General features: G+C 34.0%; 1 protein-coding gene across 1 annotated transcript in view; it reads left to right on the forward strand.

The window, feature by feature from the left end:
* The window catches only part of MALRD1 (MAM and LDL receptor class A domain containing 1), a 516,995-nt gene that overhangs the window by 423,521 nt on the left and 80,983 nt on the right, over positions 1–12,491 (forward strand). Inside the window, exons 36-37 of the mRNA XM_049777533.1 lie at positions 6,539–6,664; positions 11,749–11,815. Of these exons, the coding sequence (XP_049633490.1) occupies positions 6,539–6,664; positions 11,749–11,815 (193 nt within the window). The remainder of the gene's footprint in view (positions 1–6,538; positions 6,665–11,748; positions 11,816–12,491) is intronic.

Consider the following 12,491-nt stretch of genomic DNA (forward strand, 5'->3'; position numbering starts at 1 on the left):
TTGGAGAAAGAAGTCTGCAAATGAGTGGAAGAGCAGAGATTTGAAATCAATTCTGGTAAATAAAATAGGAAAAGGCTCAGAGAAATCCTGAGTAGACAATGCCTTCAAAAAGTTGGCATTTACAAGGTGATGTAGAATAAAATAATAAGTGGGTTGATTCGCTTTGGTTGTATTGAGACTTTCTCATGTTTATATCTTGTAAGAATTCAGATTCTGAGATGTTTACAATTTAGGCAGGAAAATCAATAAAAATTGATATTTAAAGACCTTTAGTTTTCACAAAAATAAATGCTCTGGTGATCCCAAATATTTAGCCAAACATATTGGGATTCAACATCTTGAAATAATTCATTTTTAATATTTTCCTTTAGAAGCATGCTTTTGTAAAAAAAAAAATACCATCTATTATCAAGAATTATCCCCTTCCTAAAAATAAGAAAACTATAGTATGATTCAGTTATTTGGAGAAAACAGCATATATATTCATATATATGATGTGTGCTAAATTTAGATAATTAGAAATATTCATCAATATTTTGACTTGAGAAAGATGAAATACTTATATTTTATAATTTAATATATATAATTAAATGATTTATTTATTTGGGAAATAGTATGCCTATGGAGACTAAAGGTATAGTTAGAACAAAAACCTTTTGTTTGTTTTGGGATCGCACCACATGGTGCAATCCTGACATTGTTAATCCTGGCACTGTTCTCAGGGGTCACTCTTGTCCGGCTTGAGGGAGTCTATGTGGTGCTGGGGATTGAATCTAGCAAAAGCCATATCCTAGAACAGAGACTTTAATCATCCTTAAATTACATGGGGCATGAAAGAGGGAGATCAGCTAACTCAGTGATTTTCAACCTTTTTGGGCAAAGGCACAGTTTTTTCATTAAAAAAAAAAAACACCACCATTAGAAAATGATAAAAAAAAATTAACTCTGTGCCTACATTGACTATATATAGAAAGTAATTCTCTTAAATAGGAGTCAAATAAACACAAAAAATTATTTTATAATTACTTTATTATGAAATAATCTGGTCTATTTGTGAGCCAAAGGTACATGTTACAGATGAAATTGGAATTTTTTCCTCGGCACACCAGACAATATTCTCACAGCACACTAGTGTGTGATGGCACAATGGTTGAAAAATGCTGAAAACTCATGGCTATCCCTCAGTTCTGTTCTCCATTTAATTTTCTAGGGGTTCTCTGCATTGAATGAAAATAAATCAAGCTTAACATAAGGAAAAAAAGCTTAAAAAAAAGTTCTTTATCAAGAGTAACCTAGAACTGTAACCTAGAGCAACCTAGAAGAAATACACTGAAACTATCTGTAAGTGATAGTTTCACTGTGGTGAAGTGATAATCTATTTACTTTCTAACCTGAATTTATTCCCTGTAGCCTATGGAGAGGAGTGCCAGTTTTAAGTATTTTGAATGGGTTTTGTTTCTGTTTTATAGACTTGTAACTGTTAGCTATGATTTTAGCATTGATAATGCTTCTCACTGATAGTGTATAGATCATCACTTTGCTTTTGACAGCTTCTTATAAAGATGTTTCTCAGTTTATTCAACATCAATATCATGGAAATTGAGCTCATTTTCAGAAATCTTGGAGCTTGAAAGACTAAAGGATTGCAAAGTGCATAATCGCATGCACAATCACTATTCTTTCTGTTAACCTTTTTTTACAATTTTATTTAAATTACCTAAACTGATGAAAATTTTCAGTAAAATTTAGAATCGGCTTTGTTTCCAAGGTGGAGCACATATCCCTCTCTTCTGTGCTAATAGAGTGTGAGTTTACAGGGACTTATAGTTAGAATTTCAAGCACCAAGATTTAAGACCAAAGTTATTCTGCTAGAAATGTTGACATGCTGGGGCTCAGGTGATAGTACAACAGGTAGGATGTTCAATCCGTGATATCCCATACCGTCCCCTAAGCCCACCAGGAGTGATCTCTAAGTGCAGCGACGAGTTAACCCTGAGCACAGCCAGATATGATATATCTCTTCCCCAAAGAACAAACAAAATAAAACAAAAGAAATGTTGGCATGCTGTATCTGCAAATTTCATGTTAATGTTAATGAAAACAACTTATAATACATGCTTGATGCATAACATTCACAAACTATAATATACAAAAGGAATTTTTTAAATAACACCAATGAATCAGCTATAAATTATTTAGTGTTGCACTAAGCCCTTAAGATGGGCTTGAATGGAGATGGATGAAGGGACCTTTCTCTTCCATCCCAGACCACGTGCCTCTGCGACCCACTTCAACCTACTGCTCTGGGTCCAGGAAATCAGCAGGTTTTGAACTCACTCACAGGCTGGCTTCCAGAGAAATAACATCTTTATTGGCCCTGGCCCACGTGTGTGGCCTATATTATAACCAATTAAGCACATGCCAATCTTAGCTTGCCCTGAGTCTTAAATTCTTTCAGCCATCTTTCCTCTGACCTCCATGCTTGGCAAGACCTTAATCCCTTGGGTCAAAGGCCTTATCTTTCTAAGACCCCACCCAGAAATGGGCGGGGTCTTGCAGGTAAATATACAGGTAATATCCTGGGTGGAGTCACAATTTAGCGTGTTATCTGCCCAGGTGAAATAACTAATAGCCACAAAGTTGTCTGTATTACCTCACTTATATTGGTAATAAAGAATATCAATCCTTAGGAAGATGACATATAAACAAATTTCTGTAGACAATAAACCATAATATTTGAAAGAGAAATTCCAAAGGGAGAGATTATCCAGGGAAAGAAACTTTAAAATATGATTTCTCTATAAATTTTGTATATATTTTCATTAATTTTTAAAATTTTTTTAAGTTTTATATATGATTAATGAGAGAAGAAAATAATGTAATAGTTCAGTTTTTCTGATTTTCGGGACTTTGTCTTTTGATATATGCATAATAGTATTAGTTGAATTCATAATTAGTCACCTACTTTTAATAGAAATAAATAAAAATCCACTAGCCTTAATGTTATATTATTTTCCATACCACAAAATTAAAATGTTAATTTCAAATTGAATGAAGTAGAAGGCTAGTTTTTTTTCTGACTTTCTAAAATATTTATGAAAAGTAAAATGTATAAAAATAAATAATTTATTTATATATATTTATGCATTTTAATTCAGATCTATTTAGTCCAAAGTAGAATATTTTAGGTCACTTACAAGTTAGAACTATTTATTGAACGTTACTTAAAAATAAATTCTTAGATCCTTTTGAAATTTTTTTGTTTGTTTGTTTTTCGGGCCACACCCGTTTGATGCTCAGGGGTTACTCCTGGCTAAGCGCTCAGAAATTGCCCCTGGCTTGGGGGCCCATATGGGATGCTGGAGGATCAAACCAAGGTCCTTCCTTAGCTAGCGCTTGCAAGGCAGACACCTTACCTCTAGTGCCACCTCGCCGGCCCCGACCCTTTTGAAATTGAGTGAAGTAATATGGATAGTTTTCTAATTCCAAGACACAAAATAATGCTTTTCATGTGGATGAGTAGTTTAAATCATATATATAGCAAATATATTTCAACATATTAAAGTTTGAAACACATATACATAAAGGATAGAGAGAATGAATGAGTTTATTTCCTGATTCATTTGGAATCACTTTATCTAAATCATTTTATCTTTTGCTAAAGCTGAATGATCACCTCAGCTTTGTCTTTTAGACTTACCTTCCTTATTTCTTAGACAATCTCCCCAGGAAAAGGCATATTTTTTTTCACTTAACTTTCTCATATCACCTTTATTGGGGCCCTTTAAAGATTTTATTCCCAGGCTAGTCAGTGACTTTTCTCTACAAACAAAAAGCTCCAAAACATATTCCAAGGGGCCAGAGAGATAATACAAAGTGTAGGGCAATTTCCTTATATCTAGATGACTTGTGTTTGATCCCAAGCAGCTAATAAGATCCCTCAAGTCTCCCAGGAGTGACCTGTGAGGATAAAGCCAGGGGAAAGCCCTGAGCACTACCACATGTGCTCCCATATTTCAATACTCTTACTTACAGCATTTATAGAACCCTATATTAAAAGAATATATTATTTTTATAATATAGATATGTACCATTATTTTACCACTATGTCTAGCAAAATACGACTTCTATTTTTTTGAACCATTCAATAGTCTGGTATTGTTACATTTTTGTTGTTGTTGTCGATGTTGTTCTATATTCTCAAATCTCTTAAAAGATTTCTATTTTTCTATTTTTTCTATTTTTCTATTTCTATATTTCTAATTTTTTGAACCATTCAATAGTCTGGTATTGTTACATTATTTTTTTGGTCTATATTCTCAAATCTCTTAAAAGGTTTCCTTTTCTCTCTTCATGCTTTAGTTGAAGGGTTAATCACATATATCATGCATCTAATGGCAGCTCAATATTCATTGGTGGGAACTGAGATTCTAATACTTTGGGAAAGTTGTCTCAATGGGGAGTATCACTTTAATTTTTTAGAATCGGGATTTTTGGTCTGTGTAAATGCATACTTTAAAAAATCATTTTTATGATCAACTGAAAAACAAATTTTGAGAGGCAGTTCTAAAATGAAATTATGCTAGTAACCTATGCTAACTTGAATAAGCAATTTCATCTATCCTATAAATTTACTTGAAAAAAATTTGTAAAATAACTTATAAAATCTCTGTGAAATTTACATCTTGAGAATATTAGTCCCTGGGTCTTTGAAATTACTTTTTTATCTTGAGAAGTTTGTACTGAATTGTTTTCCCAGAGAGAAGTAAATTTCCCCATCAATTTTTTTGGTGGGTGGAAAAAAAATCCCAGACTGTGCTTAGGAGGCCCTGAGACCCCACCTATGTTTCCAGGCAGTTTAAGGTAAAGGACCAAGGAAACAGTGATGCTCAGGCTCTTTGGTTCCCAAGATTATTGTTCCTCCAGGGTTGTACCTGATAGGGCTTAGGAGACTCCTAAACTGTACCCAGCAATACTCTGGGACCCGTTGGTGCCAGGAATCAATCCAAGCCTGAGCACATGAGTCCCTAACTGCTATTCTATCTCTCCATGTCAATCCCTTTTCACAATTTTGGCAGCAAGCTTGGATTTGACATTGAAATAATATAAGATATGACAGGTCATAAATAAAACAGCAGAAAGCAGAGCTTTTGTTTCTGAACAACAGAAAGCTCTAGTTGTGCTACTCTCTTCAACATATTTCTACAGAATCTCAGAGTCTAAAGAGCAGGGTTTGTAGGGAAGCAATACATATCAATGTCATGATAATTTAGTGCTTTCAAAACCTATCCAGAAATCCTGGCAAAATGGTGTAGTGGGTTCACAATTTGACACGTTCCTCACCTTCAAATTCATCACCAAGCTAGATGGAAAAAAGAGCATAAGTGTATTTTTAAAAAGGAAGAGCAACCTCAGTTGCATGATACATCCTGCAGTGAAACTGGAGCAGAATTAAATAGAGATCAGACTTGAAATTCACATCTTTTGGCTTCTAGACCCTACAGCAGGGAAGAAAACAGAGATGCATGATGGTAGCCCATAATGAGGGATTCTGCTTCAGTTGTATCTCTTTATAAAAAGTCAACAAAATACATCTTGCCCTACAGAATTCCTTAAAGAGCCCAGCAAACAGGCAAGAAGAAAATTAGATTATATTTTCAGGCATGAAGGTAGCATCCCAGAGGGGGTTAGTAGTTTAGAACTAGATCTTTGTTGGTTGATTAATTGACACCAAGAATGGGTGTCAAGAAAACTTTTTCTCTTGGTCCAAGTGATGGTACAGAGGCTCAGATGCTTGCTTTGCAAGCAGCCGAACCAGGTTTAATCTCCAACATCTCATATAGCTCCCTGAATTCTCGAGGAGTAATTCCTAGTGCCAAACCAGGAATAAACTCTGAACACTACCAAGTGTGGCCCAAAACTTAAATAAATAAAATTTTTAAGAAGACTTTCTTTAAAACCAACCAAGTCTTATGAGCTATAATATCTCTATTCACATACTTATCTCATCAAGTGAAACTGTTTATTCCTCCTACTACGACCCCCTGTTAATGAAACATTTAGAACATGCATGATCAGTACATGCTGTAGAAACAAGTTGTCATTGTTCCCTGCGCTCCAGTAACCTACATCTTGACCCCGAGCTCAGCAGGAAGTTAATGAACAGCTCAATGAATTACAATATCTATCAATTGAATTGCACACAGTATTTAGGGCAGTATGGAAGTCGCTAAAGCACAGAGAACTCTACCTAGAACTAAAACTTGACTCTTACCTTAAATCAATTAGTGTCTATATCTTTTATTAGATACATAATACTATTCTATAGAAAACAAGAAAATGGTTCTATTGGCAAATCTCTTTTTTCCTAAGTGTCAACGCCTTAACATTGTATTCAAAAATAACGATACCATATCATCTAATTATGGAAGGAGTAATAATGGGGGTAGATGGCTAATCAATAGGCAAGCTCATTGACTTAGAAGAAATTCACCATAAAGATACACTCATCTCTATGATTATGCTTCTTTTTCTTAGTCAATGAGAGCTGTTCGAATGGAACACTCGCGTGTGTCTCCTCCAGCAGCTGCATCCCACTACACATGCGCTGTGATGGCTTTGTTGACTGCCAGGATTTCCAAGTGGATGAATCCAGCTGCTCAGGTATCCCATTCCTTTTCTCTTTCCACTCAGCCATTCTTCACTTGCAATATCAGTCTGCAAAGAAATCTAAGCTGCAGCTTTCATGTTAATTTTATAGAGAGTAAATCTTCTCAAATGCTAAAAGAAAGAAATAAAAATAAATAAAAGTCTAAATAATGGATGGCTATATTTCTTTCAACAGTATGGAGGGGCAAGGATAATATTAACATTAATTGCTACATTTATAAAAAGTCACATGTGGCCATTCCTGGTCTTTGATCCCTGACATCACATGGTTCACTGTTTGAAGCAACATCTAAGCACAGACCTCAGAATAGTCCCCAAGCTATATAAGCAAACAACTTATAACCTGCTCTGTAATTCAAACATTCACCTCCCTACAGAGAGTTGTGATACATAACATAATAAACTATACTCATTTTATATCAACACTATTCACGAAACAAATGAGAAATTTATTCTAATGTAATATAATACAATTTGGAATTATTAGTAATCCAGAGGCATATAGTTTGTTTTCTCTAATAAGGAAACTCGATGCATCTAACATGTTATTAATTTTTAAATTATACTCTTCCTCACTTTTTTTAGAACACCCTATTTGCATGATCTAATAATGCTTAAGAGTCAACTTATTATTAAACTTTACATTAACTTGTAGGCATTTTTTAATCCTTTGCTTATAATTTAAATCAATAAAGTACTTTTAAAGTTATACTGATATCAAAAATTTTAAAAAATCTTTATAAATACTAGTATATTATTAGCATTTCTTTTGGAAGTTAAGTTTTTATTCAACGCAGGTGATGTATAAGACAATAATTCATTAAAAACAACATACATGTTACAAATAAAATATAATAAAATTAATAATAGTCAATCTTTTTCTCAAAATCAATTGGAGATATTTCATATCAAAACTAGATGAAATCTTATTCTTTTCACTTTTCTAGAGGCCCTTATGATATGCAAGAGAGCATGATCATTGTAATCAAATCATAATGTGAAGATTCTTATTGTTTATGCTACTGAAATTGACTACTCCACAGTTTTGATTTTTATGCATACAAAAGGGATTCAAGAATTAAGCAAACTGGTCCCATCAAATATGCAAAAATACATGCCTTTTAACATAATTTCTCTATATGACTTGCCTATATATTAGGTAAGATAGCCAAAATGAAGTGTTCTTATTCTCTTTTTATAAGAAAACCCTGCTGGAAATAATTTAGTTCTCTTACAGTATTACAGCACCATGTTCTATGCACTAAGATTATTTGTACAAATATAATAACTTTTAAAAGTTGATGGTCAGGGTGGTTCTCTCTGAGAACATTATAACCTGCTATTACTGTCTGCTTTTATATCTTCTCTTAAAAATTGGCCAGAAACATGGAAGGCTGCTGTTCATACAAGATGATAGCCGTGTAAATAGTAATAAAGCAACCTTTTGTATAACCCCCCCTTCCAGTTAAGTCACTCATAAGTAATACACAGTTTATTTAAAAAAAGATGTATCAGTCACATTGCTCTTGTATTCAAGTAAATTGCACAACTATGAGACTGAAGAAAAAATATATTTTATATAATATACTTTTATTATTATTATTTTATATGCTCTTTGGTTTAACAGTCAAACATGAGAAAGTCCTTGCATATGTTTTAAAGCAACCTTTTATGCTTATTGCACACTAAGGTGTTTAAATGCATATTATACCTCCCTTCTTCTTTCAAATAGTATATTCCTTTAGGTATACAGACTTTTCATAGACTTTTGTGAGTCCAATTCTTCCAGCATCAGTAATTCCCCCAGTGGTCATGCTCCAGATGGTGAGCATCTGGTCTACCTCACCTCGAGGTTTAAGTCATTAACAAGAACATCAAGCTCCAGCCCTGCATTTGTATTAAATTTATTTCAGCAAGTCCATTATGTTCCCAGGCTACTGTACAAAGGCATATTATTCAAGTTTTAGTTGTTAATGCAACCAAAAATTTATTAATCTGAATTTATCCATCTTGATATAAAAGTCTTTTCCCAGTCTATTCTAGTAATAAAGGTTAATAAATGTTATCAAAAGGCAAGATTATATTGATGATATACTACCCCATTTGAATTGAAAATCATACTAAAAGTATATAGTCTTAGATATTATAAATTTAACATAATGTTAACAGAAATTGTACATGTTCAAAAGATTTAAAAAAGAAGACTAAAAGCAAAGCAATTTCTCAGAAGTTGAAAAAAGCAGTTGCAAGGGATGTTAGGTTTTACAGAAAATTAAAAAAATCCTCAAAATACAGAAATGATAAGAGCCATAATTTAATGCTTTATACATACTTTTTAACAGTGTAGAAATATTATACATACATTTGTCTTCTCAATGGTCATATAAAAAGTGACACATATGGGTTTTATCTTCAACATGAAGAATTTGTACTTAAAGGGTCAGGTTTCAAATCACACAACTATCAATGAGTACCTACTACCATAGTGGGAAATCAGGACTCATGGGACAATCTTTCCAACCAGTAATAGCTGCTATTTCCCAGGTGTCTGGAAAAGTAGGTGGGAGGGATGAAGAGGGGAATAGAAAAAGAGAAAGAGAGAGAAGAGAGAAGAGAAGAGAGAGAGAGAGAGAGAGAGAGAGAGAGAGAGAGAGAGAGAGAGAGAGAGAGAGAGAGAGAGAGAGAGAGAGAGAGAATGAGCTGCCTTTTAGTTTCTCAATGGATAAACATTCAAGTGTTGTGGTCTAGCCAAATAATGGCATGTTATTCTGTGCTACAAAGGAGAATAGGCTGTAGCATTTGAGGTAATCCAGCCTGAATGGATTGTTCCTACGAAGAAAGCATGAGAGAGACCAAGGACAAATAAGTGCCAGAGCACATGAGGTCAGTGAGAGGTGTAGACTTTATCCTAGAATATGAGATATTCAGAAGTATCCTTTCTAATGGGGTCAAGAATAACTCAGGAGCAGAGCTAAGAGTTTTAAAGCCTCAGAGATAGTCCTTGGGTTAAGGCCTTTGCTTATATGTGGTTGACCATGGTTTAATGCCTCAAACTCTTAAGACTGAATCATAGCTAGTGTGAATCCTGGAATTTGATTTCCAATACCGCAAATCTCCTAAGATGTTGGAAATTACCTCCAAGAGTTGAGCTATGGTAGCCACAGAACACAGATAATTGTGGTCCAAAATCCACATTTGAGAACCCATTGATTATTTTTGTAATAATTTTTTCAAAAAGTTATCCAGAAGATGAAAAGATACAGAAGAATGGTTTCTATGTTTAACTGATTCAAAGGAATTTAGTTCAGAAAACAAAAATGAAGGATGGGAGATTTTTCCAGCAAGGTAGTTCTGAGACATGAAGTGTTCCTGGTAAGTAAGTAAATAATTTTCTAATGGAAATCAGGACCCTGTAGGGTTACTAATAAAATTAACATAAATTGCCAGTGCCTTTAGATATTTTTTTCACCAGTATGTACTCATATGTATGGATGTGTATGGATTTTAATATAATTTACAGTAATGTACAAACAAAATCATTTTAGAAATGACTCAAGTTTTATTTCAACCTGTGTATCACATTGAACACTTAAGAAGATAAGAACAAAGAAAATTGGTCAAGATACAAACCAAAGTAGCTTTAAAGTTTAAATCTAAACAATTCATAATTATTCAATTCTATCCTTTCTTTCTTTCTCTCTCCCTACCCATTCCATTCCCTTCTACCTCTCTCTCTATCTCTCTCACTCTCTCTCTCTGTCTCTCTGTTTTACTTCCAGATAAATGGCTACTGATCCTCTTGTAGAAGGCTCTTTCTGTATTCTTTATTCTGATATAGGTACTTGTCTTTGTGCTCCCATTATTCTCATAGCCACTCGCAAATAGACAATTTTAAACTACATTTTAAAGCCCCACTCATTGTTTTTGCATCATCTATAAAATTGGATGGTTTTTGAGAGCAGGAACTGTGTACTTACATAGTTTTAAGTCAACATTTATTAAATCTACATACACTGATCCAGGATTTTTAAAATTCTTAACACATTCCACTGACTACCTTGCTCAGGTGTTTGGATTAAAAGTAAACTGAGGCACAGAGAAAGGACTACTTTATAAACCTAGGATGAATTGGGATAAAGATTACAGCTAGGTGCTCTGGTTTCATAGCCTACAAACTTATTGTTTTTGTCAGCTGTTCAGATTATGTCATTGTTTACCCCAGAACAGGGCCTCAAATTATGTCCCCTTATGTAAACTAGGTGAAACAAATATGAAAGCTCTTGGGATTTCATGCAATAATTGAGATATGACAGTAAAACCCAGGAATAGTGATAGTCTATAAAAAAAGAAAATGTGAAAAATAAATCCAACAGAGCACCTTTGAGAGTAAGTAAGGAAATAGACAGACATCATTGAATCAGGATTGTTTGGTGAGGCTGTAAAGAAATAGTGTAAAATCAAGAACCACCAAAAGTTGAAAAGCACTCACCACTTCCACCACTGTAATTGCAAAATATTATTTAGCTGCTTTTTTACTCTGTAAAAATATGAAAATAAATGCATATGTTTACCTAGACCTAAGGATGGCACAAAGTGAAAAAACTGTGTCTAAGACTTGAAGATAAGTTGAGATAGACCATTTGTCATTGATGCAGAGCTAGAACATGCCAAACATTAAAAGTGACATTATGTCCAAAGGACAAATTTCACCAAACAGAGCATTAGCATTGCTTTTCCATGATGTTGTGGTTTCTGGGTGACAGTGCAGAAGTGTTTTGGTGAAAAGCAGTGCTCAAAGAGACAACTTTTAATAGATAAAATATAGGTAATGTAGGGGCAAAAATTCTTTTCTAATGTCAACAACATGGACAAGTGAAGAGAATATGCCCAACTGGGCTCTGAGACACCATGGGACAAATGCAGGGGTATGAGAAAGTAAGCCAGGAATGTTCTTGTGCTTCTGGGACTTTGAAGCCAATTCATTCTCATTGGTTCAATGCAATGCAATGACTTTCAGCAATAAGTGTCCTTGCTATGAATATTATTAGCTAAACATGATTCATCTGATTTTTTTTCAGAGTGTCCAACAGAGTATTGCAAAAATGGTGGGACTTGTGTATTAGAGAAAAATGGACCTTTGTGTAGGTAAGAAATATCTCTTATCTTAAAGATTTATTGCTATTGGAGACTTATTTTTCTGAAGGCTGTTATAATCAAATATCAATAAGTATGTTATTATTAAGGTAAAAGTAATGGATAATGGTGCTTTTTTATATTTATTTTGTGAATAAGTGAAAGGAAAGTATGAATGTAATCTATAAAATTTATTTCAATAGTTTATATTATATAACAGATTTAATAATTCACCTTATTTCTTTGGTTTTAATATTTACATTAAATATGAGATTGTTTTGGGAATGGGTATTCTGTTTCCCATTTTTATTTAAAATTCTATATTTCATTTCTTTTTTTTTTTTTTTTTTTTTTGGTTTTTGGGCCACACCCGGTGACGCTCAGGGGTTACTCCTGGCTATGCGCTCAGAAGTCGCTCCTGGCTTGGGGGACCATATGGGACGCCGGGGGATCGAACCGCGGTCCGTCTCCTAGGCTAGCGCAGGTAAGGCAGGCACCTTACCTCGAGCGCCACCGCCCGGCCCCTATATTTCATTTCTTAAACAACAAAGGATAAAATTCTGGCTTATTCAATAGATGTTTGAGTAGTTTAAGTAAAGATATAGATAAGGAATACATTTGCATATTAAAAGAAAGAATAAACAAAAACAGGCCTTGTGATTTCTTTGGGGAATTATTTACATTGCAT

This window comes from Suncus etruscus, chromosome 7 (assembly GCF_024139225.1).
Source record: "Suncus etruscus isolate mSunEtr1 chromosome 7, mSunEtr1.pri.cur, whole genome shotgun sequence".
NCBI classification, from domain to species: Eukaryota; Metazoa; Chordata; class Mammalia; order Eulipotyphla; family Soricidae; genus Suncus; species Suncus etruscus.